Here is a 27,957-nt window from a genome sequence, read left to right on the forward strand (position 1 = left end):
GCAACTTTGCAGTAGAATATATTTTGCATTTGCATCTTTTCAATAAAGATTTATTTTGCTTTCCTCATGACTGCGTCCTCCTGCCTCCCTCCAGCTCCAAATGCCTTCCCTCTACTTACCGAGAACATCTTGCCTTGGTAGCAATTTACATTGTTGCTATTGGTACTGATAGTTACAGAGTAAGTCACTGCACATTGCTCAGGTAGCGAAGGGTCATTGGTGTTTTTTAGTTGGAGATTTATAGCAGTTTTATAGCAGGAGAGCCAATGCAGCTGTGTGTGTAAGGGTATCAAGTCCAGGTGTTATCTGTGTGGAGAAGCTGGAAGAGCAGGTGAATGTGGCCTGCAGAGCACACACGCTGTCTACGAGATGAAGGGGGACTCCATTCAGCTACTGACTCTGCTGCTGGTGGTCCAACAAGGTGAGAGAGTTATTGTTCCGAGTGGGGTTCTTTAGCAATCTGTGTGTGCTTTTTAGGAAAAATATACCCATTTAGAGGACAAACATTATTTGTTGGATGTTTTTTTTAGGTAGTCTTATGTAATATTTAAGATAAAGGTATTTTCTAAGTGTCTGTCCCTTAGTTGAGTACAGATTGTTCCAGGACCCAGATTAGGCCATAAATAAGAAGGTTTTTCAGTGGGTAATCACTATTAGCATTGCAGTTTAGTCCAAGACTAGACTTAATTTCTCAATGGGAAACTAGCTTAAAGAGTTGACGGTACAAAATTTTCCTTAAGGCATTAATATTATTTTTATTAAGCTTTGAATGAGAGCTGACCTCTTACATACAAATCTTGCAATGTAGTGCTTTACTGTTGACCTTGTCTGTTTAAGCACCACTGATATCTGCTGTTCTTCTATCAGAGAACTTTGACTGGAGCTTTTTTTTTTAGTTGCGGGTAACTGTGATATGAACTTTGAAGCAGCCTGACTGGAAGCCTTTTGAAAGCCTAATAAGCTTCTTCCCCTGCAGAAACAAAGACTAGTCTTTCCCTAAAGCGTATTCAATAGAGAACGTTCAGTGGTTCTGAGTCATTACATAACTGTGGGCATGTTTAATGTCTGTAAGGTGTATCTTTGATGCATTTTTATCAGTATATAATTTTAATTCTTATTAGCTTAACACTTGTGTGGTGTTTGTGTCTGTGGGGCCCATTTTCAAGGTTTACCAAAAGAAAAAAATGATGATTTATTATTATTTCAACCTCAGATTTCTTGGCCTTTGCTTATTTTCTGTGAAGAACATATAAAATAACACATTTTCAGTGTCTTCACACTGTTCACCCCCAACACATTTATATTACACATGTGGTGTTGGGGTGAACCTGCGGGGAATAAAAGTGTGGAGGTGCTGTGTCCTTCACTCTGTTCTCCTCCTACATGGCCTCCTGTTAGTGTGTGTGTGTGTCTGTGTATGTGTTTGTAGATGTGTGCGTGTGTGGTGTGTGAGGGTGGACAACATGGACAGGCTGCTGACTGGCTGTAGCTGCTAAACAAGAACCATATGCTGACCGCTAGTGATATTTTAAACATCTGGTATTTTTACCATAATTTGTTATGGCTGTATTGATTTTAAAAACCAATAATGTGGTGGGTCAACTAGACCACTGAGTAACAAAAACATCAGCACCACACAAGGGATAATTTCATACAAAAATAAGATGATGTAAAATAACAATAAACGACAATCAAACAAATTAACATTTCTTTAAATCATTAAATTATTTTTGTAATTGTCTCAAATATAATGATAAGTACTCATTGTGAAATTTTGTGCAAAAAATTGTCAACTAATTGCGAATTACAACTATTTACAAATTACAGGCTTCCAAAATATTAACAGTGCCAACTATATCTCTCTGCACAGGTAACACAGAGGACTTTGAAGGAAATATGTTCTCTTTTTGCCTCTTCATCTGCTCTTCAACTTGTTTAAAAAAATGCATTAAAGATATATCTCATGGACATGAGTGCCCACAATATAGAAAGACCATGGTGTAATTTAGTCCCTCTTTCAAACCAAATATGTTTTTTAAGAAACGCTGTAGAACTGAAACTGCACAGCAAAATGAAGCAAGAACATGACCTAAAGTTATACAGCAATGTGCAACTGGAAAATGGGCCCTAAAAGTAATAAATGCAGATAAGACATGTTAAATCATCTTGGATATCTTAGATACAACAGAGTGATTAGTGGAAGACACAATGACTCTCAACTAATGATCTCACTGAGTGGCTGTGATTGCTTTGCAAAATGACTAACAGGACAGGAACATGAAAGAAACACTTTTCTAAAACACTTCTCATTCCTTAATGAAATACAGGAATGTTAATGTGTTTATGGAATATGTATACAGAGAGTGAGTTGTGATCTACATTTGAATATAATAATAATAATAGACTGGAAGTAGTTCTCAAAGCAGGATTTTCCAGTTAGCCTGACAGCTGAGGCCTAAAACCTGAGGCCCAAGGCTGCTAAATAGGTGAAAAGCTAAGGTACACTCCTATTAAGCAATCCTCCTTTTACCTTAAGCTACCCCCCCACCCCCGATCACATCTGATAAGTCTTATCTACAAAATGTGTCATAATTTTTGCACAGGCCACATTTTATGTCTTATTCTTTCCCCAGTATATCAGATTCAGCAAATAAACAGCAACTGTGTATTAAAATGTGCAGAAGTGTGTTCAGTGTAGATGTGTTAACTTCTTTCATATAGAAAATCAACAACACATTATTTGACCAGGGGCGCTCAAACTTTTGCTTATGACTATGTATTTTTGCATGAATTCCTTCATTTGTAGCTGTTACTCAGGAGAGCAGAACGTGTGTTGGGCCGAGATGTGACTTTGTGTGTGACTGTACAGACTGCAGTGATGAGCAGGATTGTGGTGAGATACAAATACATCTTATATTATCCAAAACAAACCGAGCTGAGATGCTGTGACTCCTAAATTCAAATTAGGCTCTGCTGGGTTGTAACAGGTTATCAGGGGGAGAGATTTTGTGTGTGATTTTGAGGATGCTGGCATGTGTGGCTGGACAGACACATCGTCACATGGAGGCTACGTGTGGGAGAGGCGTCAAAGGGGTAACCCTCTGCCCAACAGTGGGCCCTCCTCTGACTACACCATTGGCACCTCTACAGGTACATACATCTGGCACAGCGCACTTAATTTACTGTTTGTTTGCTTTGTCTGGAGGTCATATTATTTAAAATGTATATGGAAATAATATTGAATTAATAAATTATTTATAGTATCTTGAAAAAAATATATATATGTGTGTGTATATATATATATATATATATATATATATATATTTTATTTATTTAATTGTACTCCTTATAACACACCTACACTCTCCAGTTCATGTATGGAAACTAAGCTGCCAAAACAGTATTTGTCTGCCCATATAAGTGATAAGGAATGTTGTGGCAGAGTTACTGGAGAGGAAGCAGTTAAATACTGTGCTGCTTCTAGATGAAGCAAGTGTTTCATTTCAGTCTTCCAAAGGATCCAGACATCTGAAAGTCTGAAGTTTGTAATTTCCAACATTCAGTCTAAAAATTAACAGATTGTACCACTTTTCATCCCAGGTTACACAATACAGCAGCTGATCAGAACCAATCAGGTTGTTTACATACATAAGTCTTACAATGAAACTTTCATGCAACTAGTTTCAGTCTTTTATCTATCTATGGTTCTTTACTATGCATTTGACTTCGCTGTAGATTTTATAGAATCTTTTCTGTGTTTGTTAAGCCATTGAAAATAAATGTTTGATTAGGGGTTGTATCTGATGCCTCGCTCATCCTGTCCAGAAGCACTGCTAGTTCATCGTTGTCTCCTCATCTGTAATGTCTTTTCATCATTTGGATTACAAAATTGGACTACAAGAGAAGAAAACAATTAATCTAACCACATAGATCAGGATAACAGCAAGCTAAAGAAGAATAAGTGGTGTTATAGGCAGCTGTTTGAACAGCTGTTACCATTAGCTGGCTAGTTAAACAAATTATAGAGCAAGTTACAGAAACAGTTTGAGAAACTCTTGTTTGTTTGTTGTTGTGGCTCAGATAAATAAGCTGAAAAACTACCAACCCTGCATGAAGTCAGTCAGGAGGATCTCATTTTCAGTCGTCCAATAAACTATCTTCTCTTTCAACCATCTTCTGTTCTTTTCTATAAAATCAATACTTTGAAATGATGTCGTTTGATGTGGTCATGTGACGCATTATCGGCATTTTGATTGACTGTTTCTTGCAACTGTTGCAGCTGAGTTTCAAGTGAGTTGCAGGATGCTTTACATTATGCAACACAAGTGCAATTGAGTTTCATGTAGGTTTCAAGCCAACCAAAGTCACAGAAACAAAACAACCCTGTTTGAAGGATAAAGAGAAAAATGAATTACATTGTAAGTTTGTGTGGTTTCATGTACGAGACCAATATGGCCCCTTTAAAGTTGCTTTGTAGCTGAAAATGAAATTCCTGTACTGAAGCATGAGTGCCTTATGCTCATGTGTGTGTGTTGTTCTGTAGGCTGGTTCATGGCAGTGACTGCAGTGATGGCAGATTCTCCCAGTACCGCTATCCTGATGTCTCCCATGATTAGCCAGTCCGCCCCCACCTGTCGCCTTCGCCTCCGCTACTTTATATGGGACTCAGGTACACATGCAAACATTTAGCACTGTTCTCACTACTCATATAGTGTAAGTGAACTATTTACATTAGCAGGCACTTGTTTGGAAACTAGATTATGGAAAAATGGAATTATGAGTATAATTCCACTGTCCAATGGTACATATGGGTTTTATTTTCATACCGTCTTAGGAAGTATATACACAGACGGCTGACAAACTAAAGGAAAAACCAAAGTGTCTTAGTAAGGTTTTGGGCCGAAATAAGCTGCCAAAACAGCTTCAATTCACCTTGGCATACATTCTCTACAAGTCTCTAGAACTGTACTGGAGGGATGGAACATTATTCTTCCAAAACAATATTCTCTCAGTGTTTTGATGATAGTGGAGGGAACACTGTCTAACACATTGGTCAAAAATCTCCTGTATGCGTTTAATTGGGTTGAGATCTGGTGACTGTGAAGGCCATAGCATTTTCACAATTTTCATACTCATAAAACCATTCAGTGACCCCTCCTGCCCTGTGGATGGAGGCATTAGAAGAGACCGCTCCAAACAGGTTAGAAATGCTTCATAATAGGGTAAAGGTGATCAGTCAGAAAAGTATTGGATTGATTTACAGTGGCCCTTCACTTTAAGGGGACAAGTGAACCCAAAGCATACCAGAATAACAGAGCCACTATACCCCTTCACAGTCAAGCTTTTAGGCCTGTGCTGTTCTCTTGGTGTATGCTGCACATGCACTCGCCCACTTCTGGAGAATACGGTAAAGGGTGACTCATCTGACTGTGTCATTTTTGAAAAATGCATAAGAATATTCTTTATTCTTGAGATTGAACAAGTGTTTCCACCATCTAAAATAAGCCATTGATGATGCTGTCTACACCAGGGGGCTAATGAGAATGTTTCGTATTGTTAAATGCTTATTGTGTACATTGCTTGTCCATCCTTTATAATATGTCTGTCCCAGGTTACACAGGTCTAGGAAACAGCTCTCTCTGGGGGTCAGTGTGGCAGCCTGATGGGCAGAATGCGGTGGTGTGGAGACCAGAGAACACGAGTGTTCGTGCATGGAGAGAGGCCACCATCTTCCTGGGTCGCATCTCCAGCCCCTTCCATATACAGCTTCACTCACACCGCCAAGAAGGGAGGAGAGGAGACATAGCCATCGATCAGCTAGAGTTTCTGGACTGTGCTCTACCAGGTGAAGCAGGAGGGAGGAAGAAGATGGCAGTGTTTTTTTTTTTTTTTATTTTAAATGTAGTGTGATTGAGTGAAAGATCAGAGTTAAACAGTTCTTTCTTTATGTAGTTAAACAGCCAAGACACGCTTCTTTAGGTCTTTATTACACTAGAGCTACAAGGCTAATATTACTAACAACTAATGGAAGCTTACAATTCACCACTTTGCACACCTAAATCATCTCTTATATACCTTGAGATATTAAGAAGCCTTAAAAAGATAAAAAAGACCTACTTATGTCATTTTTGACAGTTTAGTAGTATGGCAAAAATGTACGTCACAATATTTTATTACATAACACGGTATAGTGTTTTATTATATAACACGGTATAGTGTGTATGCGGTATGGTACAAAGCTGAAATCAGCTTCCTGTTCGCCAGGCTCTTTTTTTAAATTTCCCATCACACCTTAAATGGTGCAGCAGTTATATTCAGATGCTATACTGTAACTGCTGCACCATTTAAGGTGGAGTGGAAAAAATTTTAAAAAGCAGCTGGCGAATAGGAAACGTCAGCCCTGTAAAAACAGTGCTTGCTTGTTTTGCATCTAATATCATTTGTCTTATATGTCCTTCTCCTACAAGCTTTATTTGGCTGGTATTAAATATTACAAGTCGTTCACACTATCGGTTTTAGCTAAAATGCTGCAGAGCTTCTTGGCTTGTAGGCCAAGATTGCAGTAATGCCGGAAGCAGCTGGCTGACAGAGCACTGCACATGGAAAGCTGGCTATTCACTGTGCTAGGATAATGGCTAACAGCTAACCCGCAAGAGACTGGCTTTTCCTTGCACTCTCCTTTTCCCTATTAACTCATTAACTCATCACAATCTGATGTCTGCTCCTTTTACAATAAACTGGACTAACTTACCTCAGGCTGCAATTCACTACATGAGAGGTGAGGGAATCAACGTGTTTTGCACTGTTTGTACGGCATCTTATCTGCATTTAGTTGCATACCAGTGTAACGGTAATGACAAGACTAATATGATAAGAAACAGGTACACCGGTATAACTGTGCTCACTCACATTGTCTCTCTCTGTTTCTCAGTTCCTTCAGGTAGTGGGGGGTGTGAGGAAGGCTATTTGGAGTGTAAACAGGGAGGCTGTGTGGAGGAACGTGCAGTGTGTGATGGCACAGATGACTGTGGAGATGGAACAGATGAACAGAACTGCGGTCAGTGCCTGGCTCTCAGACTGATTCTGTGTCAGTGTGGACTCAGTGAATCACTTGAGTTATTGGCAAGGTGGATTGCTCTCTGTTCAGGAGCCTTATGCGACACGTCTTGTGAGGACTTTAGAGAAAGCCAATGCTATTCCTGGAGATCTGCTACCCTGCAGACTTTAGTCGCAAATCCTCTTTCATGCCACCTAGTTCTCCTTTAGAGCAGGATGGGGCAGAATGGAAAAAAATGATTTGTTTTGAATTTGTTTAATTTAAACATATTAATCATTTTCATATGTATAAAATACATCAACATGATTTTGTCTGCCAGTGTACAAACTTTTGGAAGTGTTTGCATTGATGTAATTTTATCCATGTGGAAATGCTGCATGTGAATCAATCAAGTTCAGTGCCGAATATTTTTCAGTGTAATTTTTCTATTTAAAGATTTTTATCCTCTGTTGATTTGAATCTCTGGTTTCTGGTTTCAGGACAGTACATGAGCTGTGACTTTGAGGATGACCTGTGTGGGTGGGACCTAAGAACACTGTCATCACTGACGTGGATAAGGACCTCTCAGATAAACATTTCAATGTCTGAGCCTCTGAGAGGACCTGGAAGGGACCACTCTATCAATTCCGCCTCAGGTGCATGCAGGCCTGTCGTAGACTTACAGTGTAAAGTTAAAATGCTTCAATACCTTTTGGAACAATGCAACATTTCATTTTATTTTCTGTTATGTTTTTACTCGTAGGTCATTTCCTCTATGTTACCAAGCCAGATGTGTGGAAGAATGATTGGACATCTTTTCAAAGCCCTCGTCTGGAGCCAACCAATAGCACACATCCATGTCGTGTACGTTGAACGGTAGAGCGAGCATCACATTAAAGACTCTCTCCAGTAGTCAGGATGATCTTAATCCTAAAAAGCCTTTCAGAAACTGAGCCCAGATGTGGCATTTTAAAGCTTCTATATTCTGCATTTTCTTAATTCCACATTTGTGCGGTTTATTCATAAATTCATTTTTACATTATCTTTTTAAAATCTCTCATTATCTCCTAAAATTAAACCGTTAGACTGTTTTGTTACTGTGCCTTCAAGGTTCACATATGTAAATGAGCTGTGTTCTGATTGGCTGTCTTGTATTGCTCCTCTTTCAAAAAGCAGTCCAGGGTGAAACACACCTTATAACTTCAGCATGAATGAGTGGGGTTAAACTGCTGTAGGCTGAATATGTAAATGCATCAGATTTTTAACAAAAGTATGTATTCAAAACAGGCCATTTGTACAGCTTGATTTCAATATATGGACTGTATGGATTTGGGAGTGTATGGATGATGTTGAATCTAAATAATGTCTACATATTACATCAAATTCTAATTAAAAAAATAATAATAACAATGAAAATGCAAGCCCTTTAAACTGTAACTCAGACATTTCACACAAGCTTGCACATTCACAGTAAACAGCGTTTTTAAGCCAGTTTGACATGTTTGTGTATTAAGTAGTCATCAAGGTGTAATAATTAATTTTATAAGTGGTATTTTTTGCGCCTGTGTTTCTGTGGCTCATATTCTTATATGTACAAAATAAGCCACTCTGATCTGGTGCCACTGCATCGTAATCAGCAGCTGGTGTTTTTATTGGCAGATGGTGATGTACACGCACCAGTTTGGTGGCGTGTCTGGGGGTCTGTCGGTGCTGGTGGCAGAGAGAGAAATCTACCCAGTGTGGGAGCGAGGAGGCTCACTGGGTGACCTGTGGGTGAAGGCAGAGATTGAATTTGTCGTGAACAGCACATTTCAGGTATAACTTGCTACTATTTCACTATTAGACTAATTTAGTATATTGTTACTATCATTCAACTTCATAATGCCAGGGTTTTTTTTTTGACACCAGATGCCCTTTTTATAGTGTCATCATTTCACAGTAGAATTGGTCCTAAATTGTATGTAACTTAATCTTAATGCATTTCAATATTTCCCATTTCTCTGAAGTGTTGTATGTCTATACTGTACTATCTGCCATTGTTTTACTTAAATAGTGGTAAAAGTAAGCAGATTTAAAATAATAGCAGTTGATCAAAGTGCAGTACATGAACAGCAATACATGAAATATAAACTGTGTCAAAATACAGAGTAAATAAAAAGCAAAATAACCTAAAAGTAAAGTGAATCGATCAGCATAACCCTGTCCAAACCAAAACCAAAAAAAAGGATTTCACAAAAATATTTTTAAAAAATCCAATTTTTAAACAAAGATGAGAGGAAGGCAACATTGTTCCAAATGAAGCTAAATCAGACCCCTGAGTTCATATGTCAGTAAAGGGATAGACTGTGTCAGAGGGTCCCAAGCAGGAGGACTATGACATACATACTGGCCATTCAGTAACTAAAATTTCCAATTGTATTTGGGTAACAGTTACAGACCATGTCGTCAATCAAAGCTGGTGCAGAACAGAAGGTGCAAGGAGGTCCAACCCAAATTTAAGCTGACACTCTGTAGCATCCATACAATGTTTTGTAATTTATATAGGTAAATCCGCCATTGTTTAAAATGTTTTTATAAAATAACAGACATCCCTCATAGCACATCACTCTAGTGATCAGCACTTGTTTCTGGCCTCCTGTTTGTCATAATTTGAGACAGTGTTGCCTTCCATTGCTCTTACAGTTTGTCCTGAGTATGGAAAAAGCAAAAAGCAGAAAAGATGCCTATGGATGAATTTATTATTTTGAGTGGCCCTTTTAAATGAATCAAACACTCAACGCACTTTCAGTAACATGTCAAAAGCATATGAGGGTTAGGATTAGGTTTTGGGTTGAGGTAAGGTTAGGGTTAGGATTAGGGCCAGGATTAGGATTAGGATTAGGTTAGGTTTTGGGTAAGGTTAGGTTTTGCGTAATGAAAGTAACATATTATCAATACATCTACTGAATGTAAGTAATGTATCAATAGTACATCTTCAAGATATTTACTTCAATGTATTCAGATGCTTCACTACTGAATCTTCACTGGTATGTTGTTGATGTTTTACTGATAATCTGATAAGAGTTTATTAATCATCTACAAAGAACCACTCCAAATAAAATGCTACCCTTTTTTATTCTTGAAGTGGGAGTGTGGAGGGAGGTCTGCACTAAACTGCCTGAAATGTATAGTCATAGAATCTGTAGTTTTCCTAATTTTTTGGCAAGTCTGTCATTGTAAAAATCATTTTCATATATTGATAGTCTTACACATTACCCATCACTCTCCTGATAAATACTGAGAGATTAGAGATGTCCGCAGCATCTATGATGCATGCTTACTGTCAGCAACTGATGATGACTGGTTACTGATTTAACTGTTTACATGCTGAAGATGTTTATGATTGAGAGTGTTTTCTGTCACTAAACACTGTCATTCAGTTATTCAGTGGACTTTGTGTTTTTCTGTGAGATCTGTGTTACGTTTTTTGAGTGATAGCAAAGAAGATGTAATAACTCATTTGAAAAAGGACACTTCATATTGGTTCATCTTGTCGTTCTGTCTTACCCTCTGTATTTTCTTTTTTTGTTTTTTTCTCTCCCTTTCTTGGTCTCTTGCTGCATCTATCCTGCAGATATTATTTGTTGCTGCCATTAGGGACCAGGCATACGGAGGCATTGCTGTTGATGACATCATACTGTCCCCTGAATGCCGCATTACCAATGGTAAGATGTTCTCTCTCTCTTTAATGTTGTTGATATGGAATCATAATCCTAACCAGTTAACTTTATCTTAAGCCTGACTTTTTTGTGTAGTGTAGACTAAGCTGACATAAAAATAAGCACTCAGAATAACTATAAAGTCCAGTTTACTCTTACAGGGTTAAGCATAAGTGGCTATTCCAGTGAAGAACTGACAGTTAAGTCCAGAAAAAAGCTTTGTCTCTTAGAAACCCTGTATTTGTGTTATTGCTCATTCTCAGGTGATGTTCTCTGCCTCCTGCGTATTTAGCTTATCATTATATCTCTGCTACCAGAATCAATGCCAAGACCATCCTTTCCCAGCCCCCCCAAACACCCCTGCACAGAGGACAGCAAGATCTGTGACTTTCAGAGTGACTGCAAAGATGGAGAGGATGAAGCACAATGTGGTGAGTGACTGCATGTGTGTATGTGTATATGATAGTGTATATATGTGTGTGTGTGTGTGTGTGGTGTGTGGTGTGTGTGTGTGTGTGAGCGCATGCGTGTGTGTTTGTCGTGAATGGATGGGAATATGATTTGTGTTTCATGATGCCCGTAGGTGACTTTTCCTTTGAGCAGGGTAGTACAGGCTGGACAGATACGAGTATTGGAAGCCAAGGCTGGAAGCTAAAACAAGAAAACAGTGTAAACAACTTTACAGGTAAGTGTTACACAAATAAAATACTGTAAAAATACTGTAACTCAGTAGCCAGTAATGTATTGCAAATGTACATATGAACGCACACACATTTTACATACATTTTAACTTTACAGCCCAGCAACCTCACAGTAGTTTGCTGTGGTATTACAGAAAACATCTTAAGATGAATTGATTTCACAAAAAATGATGAATATAGTATTTTATTGTGGAACATTAGTGTTAAATATTGTGAAATTAACAGTGTGCAGTCTGTTTACCCTGGAAAAAAGTTTGTATGTATACACTACCATTCAAAAGTTTGGCATCAAAACTTGTATAAATATTGGATGTGTCCAAAGTGATGAATAGAGCTGTAGATGATTCCATAATAACAGAGAAAGCTGTGGAACATTGAGAATGTTGTAGGAAAGTTAACGCCCAGAAGTCCTCGTATGTTGAAAGTGGTGATCAAAACTTCAGGCAGAGAACTTGACGTAAATAAAGAACAGCGGTATTATTTATTATTTAATAACTTCTTGATGTGCACAAAGTACAGTGTTATATACTTTATATATTTTAAATATACAATAATAAAATAATGATAAAATAATAAAAATTAATAATAAAAATTGTGAATATAACGAGTGATTCCACACTTTAAGCAGTATATAATGTAAGTCTATGTTTATGTGTCAATATGGTGTTTGTGTTGTTAGAGGTGTTCCTGTATGTGACTGATGCCCCTGGTCAACAGCTGACTGAAGCTCAGACCCGCACTCCATTGCTGGGACCCTCAGGCCCGAGCTGCACCCTGCAGTTCTCCTATAGCCTCTCAGGAAGCAACCCACACATAGGTACTCTAAACTCTACACCTCTGCACTACAGCAACCCACACACAGGTACTCTAAACTCTACACCTCTACACTACAGCAACCCACACACAGGTACTCTAAACTCTACACCTCTACACTACACCTACCCACACATAGGTACTCTAAACTCTACACCTCCGCACTACAGCAACCCACACACAGGTACTCTAAACTCTACACCTCCACACTACAGCAACCCACACACAGGTACTCTAAACTCTACACCTCCACACTACAGCAACCCACACACAGGTACTCTAAATTCTACACCTCTACACTACAGCAACCCACACACAGGTACTCTAAACTCTACACCTCTACACTACAGCAACCCACACACAGGTACTCTAAACTCTACACCTCTACACTACAGCAACCCACACACAGGTACTCTAAATTCTACACCTCTACACTACAGCAACCCATACACAGGTACTCTAAACTCTACACCTCTACACTACAGCAACCCACACACAGGTACTCTAAACTCTACACCTCTACACTACAGCAACCCACACACAGGTACTCTAAACTCTACACCTCTACACTACAGCAACCCACACACAGGTACTCTAAACTCTACACCTCTACACTACAGCAACCCACACATAGGTACTCTAAACTCAACACCTGTTATTTTCTCTCCTGATTGAACAGTGGGGCTAAATCTAATCTGACACATTTACGGAATGGCTCAACTTGACCTTATTCTGATATTTAATTTTGATGAGTGCATTCATAAGATTTATTTCCATGGAAACATTTTTGGGTCAGTTGATCTATTTTTTGTCATCAGATAGCGACCTCTGCATTTCACTCACAAGAGACTCTCTCACTTACTTTTCATAATTTATTACTTACATTAAAAATGCCTACTATTAGCATAATTTATTTAGATTTCATTAGGTTTCATGATCTGTCATATCCAAGAATCATTTGCGCTCACCAGTGAAAAGTTGAATACTATTGTTTTGTTTAAATTGTAATTATTATTCTTATTGCAATACTACTATTACTACCACTACTACTAGTACTGATACTAATAATATTAGTAAGGAGTTATACTCATACATTACCACTGTATTAGTCAGATGATCACAACAACTATGTAATTAATTAATTGATTAATTAATTTCACTCACAATTATTTAATTACTTTTGTCATACTGTAAAATAAAGTAGAGTCATTATGGCATAAATTGAAAGAGGCCTCAAATTTACTTTAAAGCATGATAATTCTAGTGTTGCACTTTAATTAAATAGACAATTTAGAAAAATGCAAAGACTAGATGTGGTTTGACACTGACATAAGTTATGCGATCGGTAAAACAAATTGATGCAAAGTTTGCCAGGGGGGCTTCTTCCCTAGGTAGTAAGGGGCTTCTTGCCCCGATAATGTGTAAGATGCTCCTTTTCATTTCCCTTTTTTGTGCTATAAAAATGAAATGTGCTGTTTATTTCCCAAAATTGTGCATAAGGTTATGATTCATCATCCTGTACTTGCTAAACTCACTGCACATACTGTTCTCTGAAAACAGAAAACACATATATTACATTTTTAAATGAGTGTGTGATGATCTTTGGGAGGCTGGGAGCGGTGAGGACACGGGGAGCAGGGCGTGGAGACACAGAGTTTTCTTTTTTATTCTGACAACAACACAAATGCTCAGCTTTTCAGCCAGCGTACAAAATTACAGAGCACATTCGTGGGGACTTTTCAGTCTTGAGTCTTTCTTTCTCCTGTGTCTCCACTGATCTCCTTCTCTCTCTGGGCTCTGCCACCTACTGAGAAAAGACGTGGCTATAAGTAGGCAGCAGCAACACACAGGTGAATCTTATCAGCTACTTAGGCCGTTAGTTCGGCATGACTGGCTCTCTGTCTTGCATGCGACGCTCGACCACGCTCCCTCCTCCACATAGTAGTAGCAGCTGTCTTGACTAAATTATGTATACCGTCCATTATCCATACTTTAACTTTTCCATTTTTAAAGACATAATTTATTAGTTACATTAACCTTATTTCCTTCAGTGCAAAACTAAAGAACCAAATGCCAGGTATCAAACGTTTCGGTGGGCTCACTAATTTGGGCTAAGGGGACCATGAAATACATATGATTTGTTTCTGAACTGTTGTTTGAAGTGTACACAGGTGTAATAAACAGTCTGTGTACTCTCTCGCTGTAGGTGAACTGTCTGTAGTTGTAGTGGACAGTGTGTTGGGCACTCTGCCTCGACTGTGGGAGTTCAGTGGGCAGACAGGGCAGGACAACGCATCTTGGGTAAAAGAGGAGCTCTATATCGGAGCCAGAGATCATCGATTCCAGGTGTGTTTCATAATTTACAGTTTATTGTCATGGATCTTTCTCTTTCTCTCAAGAGTATGATGAGTTTATATTTTAGTAGTTTGTATGTTATACCTCAGTCTTTTGTTTTGCAATCTTGAAAATAAAGGTGTCAAAAGGGTTTTTTTGAGTGATGCCATAAAGGAGCCATGTTTGGTTTCCTTGAAGAACCTTACAGTGGATGGTTCTTTAAAGGAATATGTCCGCATTTTTCAATGTTTATCTGCTATATGGACAATAATTCACAAAAATAAAACAGAAAACCCACTGACTGAAACCACACTGTTCATTATGTTCTATTAATTTCTTTTCATTCATTAATTAATGTCCATGGCAAGTGACCGCGAACTTCATAGGCAGCGAATAGAGATCAGGTTGAAAAAGGCTGGAGTATTGCTTTAAATACCCATCCACTGAAAGGTTCTTTAGGAAACTAAAGGTGGTTCTTCAATGGTATCGCTCCAAAGAACCCTTTTGGCATCTTTACTTTTAAGAGTGTAGTCATCAGCTTGAAGAACGCAGCATTTTCTGCTCTCTGTGAAAGTGATATAATTACCATGACTCACCTTCTCTGCCCTTTTTCTCTGTAAGCTGGAGTTCAGAGCTCGTGCTCAAGAGCTGAACCTGGGCACCAGAATAGCAGTGAGGGATGTTTATTATGTGAACTGCCACCCACAGTATATCCCCTCTACTTCTGATGGTGAGGGCCAAACTCATATATATATAAATATACAATATTCATCCTTGTTGCAGGAAAAACCTTGTTCTTCCAAAACAGCAGCTCCGTAGGGGGAAAGAAGTGTTTGTGTGCCTCATCATCATTAAACTGTTAATAGTGATTGTTAAATTTGTGTAAAAAATAGGGATGCAGGATGATTTAGGAATCATATCAGTATCAACAGATAATTGTTTAAAAGAAACGTTACCGTCATCGGACCAATGATTAGATCTGACTGATAAATAAAACTTGTATCTTATGATACTTTGACAGATACAGTACTGTAGAAAACCCAGAGACCACCCTTCTTTTATTTAGTTTCCATCTCAAATGGCCATTAATTACAAGTTTTTTAGGCGATATTTCTGAATAGATTAAATATAAGAAGCATAAGGAATAGAGCGACCACCCCAGAATCTGACCTCGTTGTCACTGAATGTGTTTGGGATTACTTGGATTCTTAGAAGCAGAAAATGCAACCAGCTTCTAAGACTGAACTTTGAAGGTGTGGAAAAATATCCCTGTAGATTTTGCGAGTCTCCAAGCTGTAATAACGGCAAAGCCTGGACACACTATTATATTTAGTTGTCAAGGCTCTTGTGTAATTTTCTGTTAAATATGTTTTCTAGATTTTTTTTCCTGATGCTTGATTTTGACTGGAAATAAATGAAAGGCATCTCTCTGCATGTACATGAAAAATAACAGCTATATTGTCCCAGAATTCCCATTTCGGAGCATCCATCCCTGATAGAAATATCAGAGCATTGTGTGAATTTGTGAAAAATAATCTGAGATTTTTGGGGTCATGTAATATTCCACTGAATACAAAGGCAAATGTCAATTTCTAACAGTTAAAGCCCACTTAGAGGTGTTTTATAGCTTTGCGTAATAATTGCATAACAACGACTTTGGGTTGGACTGAATTTAATTCAGGAAGGGTTAAAAAACAAAAGATCTTTGTTTAAATGAACAGCATATGATGTAATTTCTTTATCAATGACCTTATTACAAGCCTCATTTTTCTAAACTATAGATATTTACAGACATGACAGTTTATTTTGCAAACTGAATTTACTGACCATTAGTAAATTAGGTTTACATTTTTGTGAGTAAAAGTGTGAATACCCTTGTACTGTAAAAATGTGTAGAGGTTTTGTGTGTAAAACGTATTTTGCTCTATCCTTTAAACAGGGCCATCATGTAACTTTGAGACTGACTTATGTGGGTGGTACCAAGATCAGACAGACAACTATGACTGGAGTATTAAGAATGGAAGTGACCACACTATTGGCAGTGGTATGGACCATATTTTGTAATACTTCTTTAAATAGTTTCTTGTTGTATTATTTGTACTTTACTGAGTATTTCCTTTAAGAAATCATTTGAGGGATGATAATCCACTATTTTTACACTTGGAGTGTGTATGCGTTTCCCAGATGTATCACATGAAAAATCCTATCTTACTTAAGTAAGCTTCTTCATGCCTGGCTGTATGTAATAACACCTCTCAGGGAGAAGTCTGGTGGTGGACATGTGGAGCACAACTCTGCGTGGCCTTTCTGGTCGTCTTCTTTCACACCGCCAGAGTTCTCTGACTGAACACTGTCTCCTTTTCTTCTACAAACTCTACGGCCCCCAGACAGGTAACAGGCAGAGAAACATCACTTGTATCTGTGCCTTGTATCTGTGAAATCTTAACTTTATGTGAAAGTTGTTTTGATTGTATGCACATGTAACAGGATTTTATTTTCAGTTTTGCACCATTTCAATTAGTCCTTGTGAAATTTTCACACACATTTCACATTTAAAGTGCAGCTGGGGTTTTCAAATAACAGTGACAATATGCCACATATGTTTTTATGCAAAGCAAAGCTAAATGTGGATCTTTTAGAATGAAGCTCTTTTTTTTCAAAATAGAAAAATTACAGCACACAAAACAAGCTTTATTCAGAAGTTGAGATAACTAGCCTGAGAGAAATGCTATGAACTTTTACAGGTGCTCTCAATGTTAAGGTGCTACACTCAGATGGCTCAGAGCAGCTGTTATGGACTCGTGTGGGCGCCCATGGAAACCTTTGGCAGGAAGGTCACTGTCCAGTGCCCAGTCAACTTACTACCTACCAGGTACAGCTAAACAAACTAAATATGTGCAGTCTATTTATTTATTCTCCCAAACTAAATCTTCAATATTTAATATTTATTGCAGTTAATAATATTTAAAATATTTCATAATTTATTACGATGAATTTACCCCATTTGCAATATTTATCAATCTGTATGTACTGTCTGCCTATAGACACAGATGGATAGACACTTTGTATAGTTTAAAAGAATTTTTCAAATTGATTTCTTCAAATAATTCAGTACTTGTACTATTTTGATTTTATTCGATTAGTGTTTTTTGGTGTATTATTTTCAACTAGCTTTTCCCTGGATAGATTTCTTGTGAATGATCTCCTACATGGAAAATAAAACCGTTGATTATGAGTATGACCTTGGTTAGCATATGACTAACAGACATAGCAAATTTATGCCAAACAACCCAAATAGCTTTTACATCTTAATTGCTTTCTTGATTTATTTGCATTTTTCTGTATTACCTTTCAAAAGGTCCTGTTTAGCATTCTTCTCTGTCTCTCTCTCTCTCTCTCTATCTCCCTCCCTCTCTCTCTCTCTCTCTCTCTCTGTCTCTCTATCTCTCTCTCTCTCTCTCTCTCTCAGTTGGTGTTTGAGGCAGTGCGCTCAGGTTTTGATGGTCAGGTGGCTATAGATGATGTGGCATTTGTAGAAGGATCGTGCTCTCTGCCCACTATGTGCTCTTTTGAGGGCCACACGTGTGGCTACAGCAGCAGTGGAGCCGCAGCATGGGTCCACCAGAACTGGGACTCCACCAGAACCGGCCCAAAGACCGACCACAGTCTCGAGACAGAGATGGGTGAGAGTTAGCACTGGATATAGATAGATAAATGAATGGATGGAAGGGTGGATGGATGAATGGAAAGGTACATTATAAACGCATAATAAACTGGCACATGTATCTAACAGAAAGACAGATAGATTCGTTGATGAACGGATGGACAGATACACGATAAACAAAGAATAAACAGACACAAGTAACAGAAAAATGGATGGATGGATCTCTAAAGCAAAATTTGGGTGCAAAACACAGTAATATAAACTCAGGACTATGTAAACAGAGAGAATAAACAGAAACAATGTTTCCTTTGAAATGTGAAATAAATGAGGGAGAAACAAGACACATTTATGTTTTGTGTGCTCTTACTGCCAATGTCTCCTCAGGCTACTACATGCTCGCCCACAGTGGTATGGAGGTCCTGCCTCAAGGCAGGGTAATGACCCTGAGCTCTCCTGTGCGTCGCGGTGTGGCGCATACTGAGTGTGTCCGTTTCTGGTACCACACCGGGGGAGATAACCCAGGTTAAACAGCGAAGTCACAGACATGTGCTTTGTGTTACGGCAGCACTTTCCTCAAGAGCCTCTGCTTACATGTGTGTGTGTTTTATATGTATGTCATGAAGGCACTCTGACTGTGTATATAAAGCCTGTGAAGGGGGACATAACCAAGCTGTTCACCAGCAGCCTGAGTCAGGGCCATGTGTGGCGCCTTGGCATGAGCAACATCAGCTGGAATGGAGACTGGCAGGTAGGCTCCAAATAACCTGTAACCTGACATTGATATAGCGCGGTCAATGCACTGAAACCCTTTTATCTCTTATACTTTGATTGGCCTCTTTTTTTAGAAACCCCTACCTTGCTGGTGTACAGTTACAGACTGTAGCTCATCTGTTGATGTATAGCTTGTGTTAGCCATTATCTAGCCATTCATCAGTGGTCCTATTCTGATCTCAGAGCTGCTCTTTGCTGGATATTTTTGAATGGTGGTCCACTTTCAACGTAACAGTGACACTCACAATACAGTGCCAGTGTCACTACTGTGCTGAGAAATGTCCACCACCCAGTTAAAATCTGATCAACAGTGGTCCTGTGGTCAGAAACTGACCAGTGTTGAATGTGGTAGAGGAAGGCTGATGTATTATATATAGTGGTAGGTTCACCTCACAGAGTGGCCAGAGAGTGGACAAACAGCAGTTTAAATAAAGTGAATGGTGAGTGTATAACATGCATGTTAATGATGTGAGATATTGACTGTGTGGATGGTTTATCAGTTGCAGTTTGAGGTGCAGGGAGCCGGAGGCAAAGACACTTACATCGCCATTGATGATGTCATCTTCTCAAGCCACAGTTGTCCCACTTCAGGTTTTTATTTGAAATCTACACAAAACGTTGCAGAGAAATGAAAGCACAACTATCCAGTATAAACATAAAAATGCTAAGTTGATCACTTGCGATGTGAATTTTTCAGGTGACGTGTGTGATCTGGAGCGAGGTCTGTGTGGATGGAGCAACACTCAGAACCCCCATGTAGACCATTTAGATTGGGAGCTGAGCAGCCTGCTGTTTGAAACTCATTACCCTTCACCACCATATGACCACACACTGGGCAATGAGAGAGGTAAGCCTTGATTTTTAAATTATTTTACCCAAGCTATGTATAACAGAATGTATGTCTGTGTCCATTTATTGTACATCTGTGCTATAACATTGCACCACTGCACATACATTTTCTACTGTTTCTCATTGATAAAAAGCTATTTTTCATTGTTATTAATCATAGTACAAATTTCGTTTGTACAACCGGTTTTGTGCAGTTTTACTCTATTCTTCAAACAGGTAACTTTGTGATTATTGTAATGTTTCTGTCGTAACACTGCTAAGTTCTAACTGGTCTGTTCTACTTGACTTACCAGGTCACTTTCTGTTCCTTCCAAATACTCCACGGGACACTGCTGGCCAGAATGCCTGGCTGCTGAGCCCTCATTTGCCACCCACCAAAGGCACTTGCTTGCACTTTTGGGTTTATCAGCCTGTTGCTGGTAAGGTCATAGCTACACTATATGTGGACAGTATGTGGAAACCTGACCATCACACCTACATGAGCACACCTGTATTGTTGGACATCCCATTTCAAAACAATAGGCATTAATATGGAGTTGCCTCCCCTTTGCAACCATAACAGCCTCCACAACCTCCTCTCTTCATCCTAAAGGTATTCAGTGGGGTTGAGGTCAAGCCACTGGAGTTCCTCCACACCAAACTCATCAAACTGTGTCTTTATAGACCTCACTTTGTGCACAGGGGAACAGTTATGCTGGATCAGAAAATGGCCCCAAACTGTTGCTATGAAGTTGGAAGTGTATAATTGTCTAAAATGTCTCTTAATGCTGTAGCATTAGCATTACACTTCACTGCAACTGAGGGGCCCAAACCCTGAAAAACAGCCCCAGACCATTATTCCTCCTCCAAACCCAGATTCATCCATTCAACTGCCAGAAGTGAAGTGTGAGGTCACGTTTCCACTGCTCTAGTGGTGGCATGCTTTACACCACTCCAGTCAGAGCTTGGCATGGTGCATAGCAATCTTAGGCTTGTGTGAAGCTGCTCAGTCCTGGAAACCGAATTCATGAAACTCATAGCGCACAGTTCTTATGCTGATGTTGCTTCCAGAGGCAGTTTGGCACAATGTAGTAAGTAATTCAACTGAGGATAGGTGATTTTTACACATTACATACTTCAGCACTTGGTCACCCCTCTCTGTGAGTTTGTTTTTCTTGCTCTTAGATGCTTCCATTTCACAATAATAGCACTTACCGTTGACTGGGGCAGATCTAGCAGGACAGAAATTTCACCAACCAGCTTCTTGCAAAGGTGGCATCCTATGATAGTGCCACATTTAAACTCACTGAGCTCTTCAGTACGACCCATTCTCCTGCCAGTGTTTGTGTATGGAGATTGCATGTCTATGTGTGAGTTTATACACCTGTTAGTAATGAGTGTGGCTAAAAGAACTGAACTTAACAATTAGGATGGGTGTCTATATACTTTTGGCCTTATAGTCCTTATTGTAATAAGTCTTCTATTTTACTTTTACATTAATGTAAGAACATCACCCACTAACTATTAATCAACTCATTAATCCTTCACCACACTGTTTGACAAGTTTTGTACTCTTTGAACCATATGCTTATTACTCAAGTATTATTTTAATAATTTGTATTCAGGAACTGCTTTACATTATTTAGAAACTATTAAGACACTAATCTATGTTATGTAATTATGTGTGTGAGCTCAACAGATTAACACATTTGTTAATGTAAAATAACAAAGTAATAGTGGCTGTTCCTTCCCCTAGTAAACACTATTAATGCAAGAATGTGCTTTGAGATATGATTAACAATAATATTAAGTACTTATGATCCCAACTGTGGCTCTGTATTAAACATTGTCCAAGTGTCAGTAAGACTAGTTTACTTGTTCTCCTTCTCCTGCAGATGACAGCAGGTTGGTGGTAGGGAGCCTGTCTGAAGGGGCCACACATGAGCTCCTGAGACTTTCTCATGCTGGAGGAAACTGGAGATCCTTCCGCATTAATATCACATCAGAGAAGGAGTACCAGGTGAGACATTTGTCCAACTAAAAGCTTAATGCGGTTAGTTTTCCAATTAGGCAGTTACACAAATAATGCATTACATTAATTACAATGAAATTCTAGGTGTGAAATGTTCACAGATGTATAATATAGATGTAACGTCGACTTTGCCTTCTCTTACTCTATGTAATTAAATACATTTTGACACACATATATACACTAATCAGCCATAACATTTATCAGCTCCACTTAACATATAGGTGCACTTTGTAAATCTACAATTACAGACTGTAGTCCATCTGTTTCTGTGCATACTTTGTTAGTCCCCTTTTACCTTGTTCTTCAATGGTCAGGACCCCCACAGGACCACCACAGAGCAGGTATTATCTGGGTGGTGGATAATTTTCAGCACTGCAGTAACACTGATGTGATGGTGGCATATTAGTTTGTGTCGTGCTTGTATGAGTGGATCAGACACAGCAGTGCTGCTGGAGTTTTTAAACACCTCGATGTCACTGCTGGACTGAGAATAGTCCACCAACCAAAAATATCCAGCCAACAGCATCCTGTGGGCAGCGTCCTGTGGCCACTGATGAAGGACTAGAGGATGACCAACACAAACTGCTCAGCAACAGATGATCAACTGTCTCTGACTTTACATCCACAAGGTGGACCGACAAGGTAGGTGTGTCTAATACAGTGGAAAGTGAGTGGACACAGTGTTTACAAACTCCAGCAGCACTGCTGTGTCTGATCCACTCACACCAGTGCAACACACACTAATGTGCCACCACCACATCAGTGTCACTGCAGTGCTGAGACTGATCCACCACCCAAATAGTACCTGCTCTGTGAGGGTCCTGACTATTAAAGAACAGGGAGAAGGGGGGCTAACAAAGTATGCAGAGAAACAGATGGACTACAGTCTGTAATTGTAGAACTACAAAGTGCACCTATATAGTAAGTGGCACTGATAAAATGGACAACGACTGTAGAAACAAGGACATGGTTTGAATGTTATGGCTGATCGGTGTATGTGCGTTTGTGGATGCCTATATATGCAGGTTGTGTTTGAGGGAATTAAAGGAGCAAAAGGTGTCCTTGCTCTGGATGACTTTGGCTACACAGTTGGGGTCGACTGTAATGGAGTGCAGACAGACCAGACCAGTAAGTGTCCAGCTTTATGTATATCTACCCCACTACCCAACTGTCATATTTTAGAAAAATGTTTATAAAAATAATAAAAATAACACAACAGCTTCTCTTTAGTTCTTGAAATCAGTACTTTTCTTTTTTGCAGCATCGCCATCACGTGACCACACAGGAGAAACAGTTGCGATTGTCATAGTAACCATTCTGCTGGTTGTGGCAGTGTGTGGTTTACTGGTGTACTACCTGAAAATGAAGGCCAAGGCTCAGAATTCAAGCAGTTCTGCAGATAATACAGGCTTCACAAATGAAATGTATGACTCCAGCCTTGTGGTAAGTGTCTGCCCAACCTGCTTCCCCTGTGCACTAAATAGACTTTACAGTAAATTACATACGTTATGTGGTAATAAAATAAAATAGTAGTAATCTCCGGACCCTAACAGTTTTACATTTGTACAGACTTTATTATGGTGTGACTCACCCCGGTAGGCAACAGGCTTGCTATCAAACTTTTTACTAAGACATTTAAGTTAAGAAAACAGGATGATAGACATATGAAGCCTGTATTAATTACCTTATCAACCACTGGTTAATTTCTACCCCCAGGAGGATCGTGTGACTGTTCCGTCCATGTCTGAGCGGGTGAGCGATCAGGTTTTCTGTTATATGCTTTTGCACATACTTGACTGGAAGGATGTGCTTTTCTGTAAATAGTAAGAGGGTGAATTTACAGTTCTGTTCAGAAGTCAGAGATCACTGTTTTGTTTATTCAGTTTACTGTCAAAATGCCCGTTCAGTGCAAGGTTTTAATTTTCCAGGAAAAAAACAAGGAACATACACTCACTGAGCTTATTATTAGGAACAGCTGTACACCAACTCATTCATGCAATCATCTAATTATTATCTACAGTGTATAAAAGCATGCAGATACTGACTATCAATGTCAGGTAATGTTCACATTGACCATCAGAATGGGGAAAAGATGTAATCTCAGTGATGTTGACTGTAGCATGATTGTTTGTGCCAGATGGGCTAGTTTCTGTATTTCTGTAATTGCTGATCTTCTGGGATTTTCATGCACAACAGTCTCTAGTCTCTAGAATATACTCAGAATGGTGCAATAAAGAAAAAGTATCCAGTGAACGGCAGTTTTACGGAAGCTACAACAACAGAAGGCCATGTCAGGTTCCATTTCTGTCAGCCAAGAACAGAAAGCTGAGGCTGCAGTAGGCACAGGCTCACCAAAACTACACAGTTCAAGACTGAAAAAACGTAACCTGGTCTGATGAATCTTGATTTCTGCTGAGGCACAAAGATGGTAGGGTCAGAATTTGGCACCAACAGAATGAATCCATGAACCCCACCTGCCTTGTGTCAGTAGGCCAGGCTGGTGGAGGTGGTGTAATGGCGTGGGGAATCTTTTCTTGGCACACTTTGGGCCTGTTAATACCAATCAATTATTGCTGGAATGCCAAAGCCTATTTGAGTACTTTTGTTGACTGTGTGCTTCCCTTCATAGCCAATTTTACCTCCTAATTTATTTTCTAAAGGCTACTTCCAGCATGATAATGCACCATGTCACAAAGCAAAACATGACCATGAGTTCAGTGTTCTTCAGTGGCCTTCCCAGTCACCGGATCTGAATCCAATAGAACATGTTTGGGATGTGGTAAAGCAGGAGATTCACAGCAAGAAAATGCACCTGAAAAATCGTCAGCAACTGCATGTCAACGTGAACCAGAATCTTAGAGGAATGTTTTTAATATCTTGAAGAATCTGTGCCATAAAGACTTGAGGCTGTTTTGAGAGTAAAGGGAGGCCCTACCCAGTATTATTGTACTGTTCTTAATAAAATGCTCAGTGAGTGTACATGTAACAGAAAATTAGAAGCTCCTGAGAAAAGGAAATAGAGAATAAAGCAGACATTTTCCACCAACATACCAAACTTAATGGCCATTTATACTGGACAATACATAAATAAAAGGGTGATCCCTGACTTGCACAGTACTATACTGAATCTCTGACAGGTTTGATGTGCTTGTCTGTAGGTACAGGAGGAGCTGCCCTAGGTTGTCCTGGTGATGGTGCCACCTGCTAGAGGGGCTAGTGGCCTTCATGCAAATCACATAATATCACAGCTGGAGAACTGATTATGTTTCTCTGTAGGGTCATGCTAATCAGCAGCTGACACACACACACACACACACACAGTCTCACACCTAGCAAGAGGGTCGTTAAGATGCACATTTTATGAGACTATATATATATATATATATATATATATATATATATATATATGACAAAATGCGCTGTGAATTGAATACAGCTAGATTGTATGCTATATAAATGTATGTGATATTAGAAATACCAATGTACATTGGAATGGTTTCCATTGTTTGGTTAAATACACTGTTTTGTTAACTTTTTCAATGCAGCCCTATAATCTAGAGCAGGCTTTTCCTCAGGGGTTGCAGACTCATAGGGGTCTGTGGTAGCACTGTAGGGGGGGTTGTGAGACTGTGATGAAAATGTCACTGTCAAATAACTTTATTTTTTACAAGTCAAAAATCAGAACATAACATTTCGTTGTACTTACCTCATAAGTACAAAAACTGAAGTTAATATATTAATTAAATAATGCTAGTAATTAATATTCTCATTAAATAATGATATTTAATCATAATTAAATGGATCATGTAATTTGATAAATGCTAACACATGACAGTTTAATGTAGATTACAGTTGATAGCTAGCTAGATATCAATCATTCCTTGTGGCTGTAACACCATTTTAGAACTCTAAATTTACTCAAAATAGACAGGTAGGTTTGTTGGTAAAAGAAATTACTGAATAATGAAGTTAGACATGGATATAGCCACAGGCATTTAAAATACAGATTTACATGTACAGTCAGTGACAAGACCAAACCTCTCCCTACATGTACGATTTATTTGGAGCAACTTTCTAATCAAAATGTGAAGCCAACTTTTTTAAAAAGATATTTGAAAACTAAAAATGCAAACATGACCACAAGGTTAGCCTGTACAAAATCTCAAAGTATACTTAAGGCAGATAAGATCATTTAGGTTAAAGCAACATGTCATTTATTTTGGTTTGTTCATTCATACTTACATGTTGCACTTCGTGTGTATGTGAACTGTCTTCTTACTTGTTTGTGTTTTCACCAGTCACTGTGGTCTTGATTTGGAATGTGAACTAAAGACAAAAGCAAAATAAACATTTGCATTTCTTTTTTACATATCAATGTCGGATGTTTTGTGTTGTGGTGCAAAAATCACAAATTGTGTATCAGTATTACCCTACCTAGCAAGCAGCTTTTGCATTGAAGTCCCTGTAGTTACTGAATAATAAGCTTTAATATATAATAAGCCTGGGGTTTAAGGGGTTAATTGTGTGCTGCTTAAAGGTAATTCTACTCATTTTATGAAATTTTTGCATAATTCAATTGTTGAGTAGCAGTATAAATTGAATACTAAGCTTAGCACTGGTGAACATATCCACTACTGAAGAGACTGTTCAGTTCCATCATCCCTCAAAAGAGTCCAGTAATGCTGAGATTAATAACTGGCTCATCAGTTTGGTTTATTGGTCTACTCAGGCTTTAGCAGGAACTTTAGTGTTTGTAAAGAAGCCATTTTTGAGTTTCTCTTTGGAGCTGGTCTTTACATGTTGTATTCTGGTTTTAAAATAGTTAATAAAGAAGTGTTTGTAGTATTTCTTTTAAAAGATACATATCTTTTTTTTAATTTAGTGGGTAAGCATTTTAAAAGTATTCTTCTAAAATGTCAAAGGTAACTATTCTGCCTTTACAAAATGTAACTTGGACTGTATACAGATATGTCATTTCTGCACTTTGAATATGTATTTTCAATACTTGTATTTCTTTACCTGGTAACAAATCTATGCTGTAATAGTTACTGAATAATAAGCCTTAAGATTAATGACATGATAATAAGCCTAGGGCTCAATGAGTTAAGTAGTGTGCCTTACTATTATGCATAATAATAGATTTGTTGACTGTAAAACATTGTATTCCTTACATCATTCCCTCTCTGCAGACTTATATAGTTGAAATCACTCATAAAGTGAAGTCCATAGCGAGCTCCCTGTTACAGCCTGTGTTTCCCTGAAATAATAATGGATTTTGAGCGCATCTCTAATACTGCTGAGAATTCTGAGAAAGGCATTTATGTCATGCTGCCATGTAGTAAATGAAATGTTTCACATGCAGTTCAAACAGAAGATGCTCAAACACAGACTGCATGACGACATCCTGCCATAGCAACGGTCTCCATAGCAACGTCTCATCATTCCGTTTGCCCGGTACCTCACAGACAGCGCTGACTGCAATGTGTTCACAATGAACAGCAGCTGATCTTTTGGGCAAGATTAATGAACTAAAACCACCAAAATCGTGGATGTCCATCTTCACGCCGTTTAGAGTGAGCTCGGCTTTGCCTTCACATGGGAATGTTCATCTGTAAGAGAAGCAGACTGCGCGCTTTGGATGGGCAAAGCAGGCTTGGAGAGCTGGTAAACACAGTTTTGCTTTGTATTTCCCCCCACCCGTTTTCAGACATGCCCCACCCCCCAGAGCTGGGACTGCTGTGAAAGAGATTTGCATCGGTTTTTCAAAATGTGTGAATTTTGAATGTGCCATAGAATCCGTTTACTCAATATTTTAGATTGTTCTTGTCTACATAGAAGGTATGTGACTTTGGTCGGGGTGAAAAAACCCAGAAGCAGTTTTAGATGCCAATTTATGATTTGGCCCTAGAATGAAACAAGCTACTTTTTTGGGGGTCTCATGAATGATTTGATGAGCTCTGCTCCGGTTTGCTGGTTTATGCAAACAAAACACCACAATGGCTCAGCCAGAAGCAACATATCAAGATAGACACAGGCAGGAAAATAAAATTAACCTCCATGTAAATAAATGAGGCCATCAT

General features: G+C 38.8%; 1 protein-coding gene across 2 annotated transcripts; it reads left to right on the forward strand.

Moving 5' to 3' along the window:
• Window positions 1-212: 212 nt before the first annotated feature.
• On the forward strand, window positions 213-26,225 carry mamdc4 (MAM domain containing 4). Of its 2 annotated transcripts, XM_036587521.1 has the most exons (29): window positions 213-421; window positions 2,807-2,893; window positions 2,988-3,150; window positions 4,544-4,669; window positions 5,612-5,845; window positions 6,932-7,057; window positions 7,537-7,692; window positions 7,800-7,900; window positions 8,696-8,851; window positions 10,650-10,740; window positions 11,052-11,165; window positions 11,318-11,419; window positions 12,115-12,252; window positions 14,455-14,594; window positions 15,204-15,312; window positions 16,522-16,626; window positions 16,842-16,973; window positions 17,327-17,454; window positions 18,052-18,265; window positions 18,631-18,768; window positions 18,870-18,994; window positions 19,518-19,608; window positions 19,715-19,864; window positions 20,160-20,285; window positions 21,741-21,865; window positions 22,903-23,005; window positions 23,139-23,320; window positions 23,594-23,629; window positions 25,036-26,225. In XM_036587521.1, the coding sequence occupies exons 2-29, from the start codon at window positions 2,879-2,881 to the stop codon at window positions 25,054-25,056; spliced, it is 3,447 nt and encodes a 1,148-aa protein (XP_036443414.1). In that variant the 5' UTR covers window positions 213-421; window positions 2,807-2,878; the 3' UTR covers window positions 25,057-26,225. The 2 variants fall into 2 exon arrangements, with proteins under 2 accessions (XP_036443414.1, XP_036443415.1); XM_036587522.1 differs by lacking the exon at window positions 213-421 and having other exon boundaries at window positions 2,968-3,150.
• The last annotated feature ends 1,732 nt before the right edge of the window (window positions 26,226-27,957 follow it).

The sequence above is a fragment of the Colossoma macropomum genome, unplaced genomic scaffold, assembly GCF_904425465.1.
Source record: "Colossoma macropomum unplaced genomic scaffold, Colossoma_macropomum, whole genome shotgun sequence".
Lineage (NCBI taxonomy): Eukaryota > Metazoa > Chordata > Actinopteri > Characiformes > Serrasalmidae > Colossoma > Colossoma macropomum.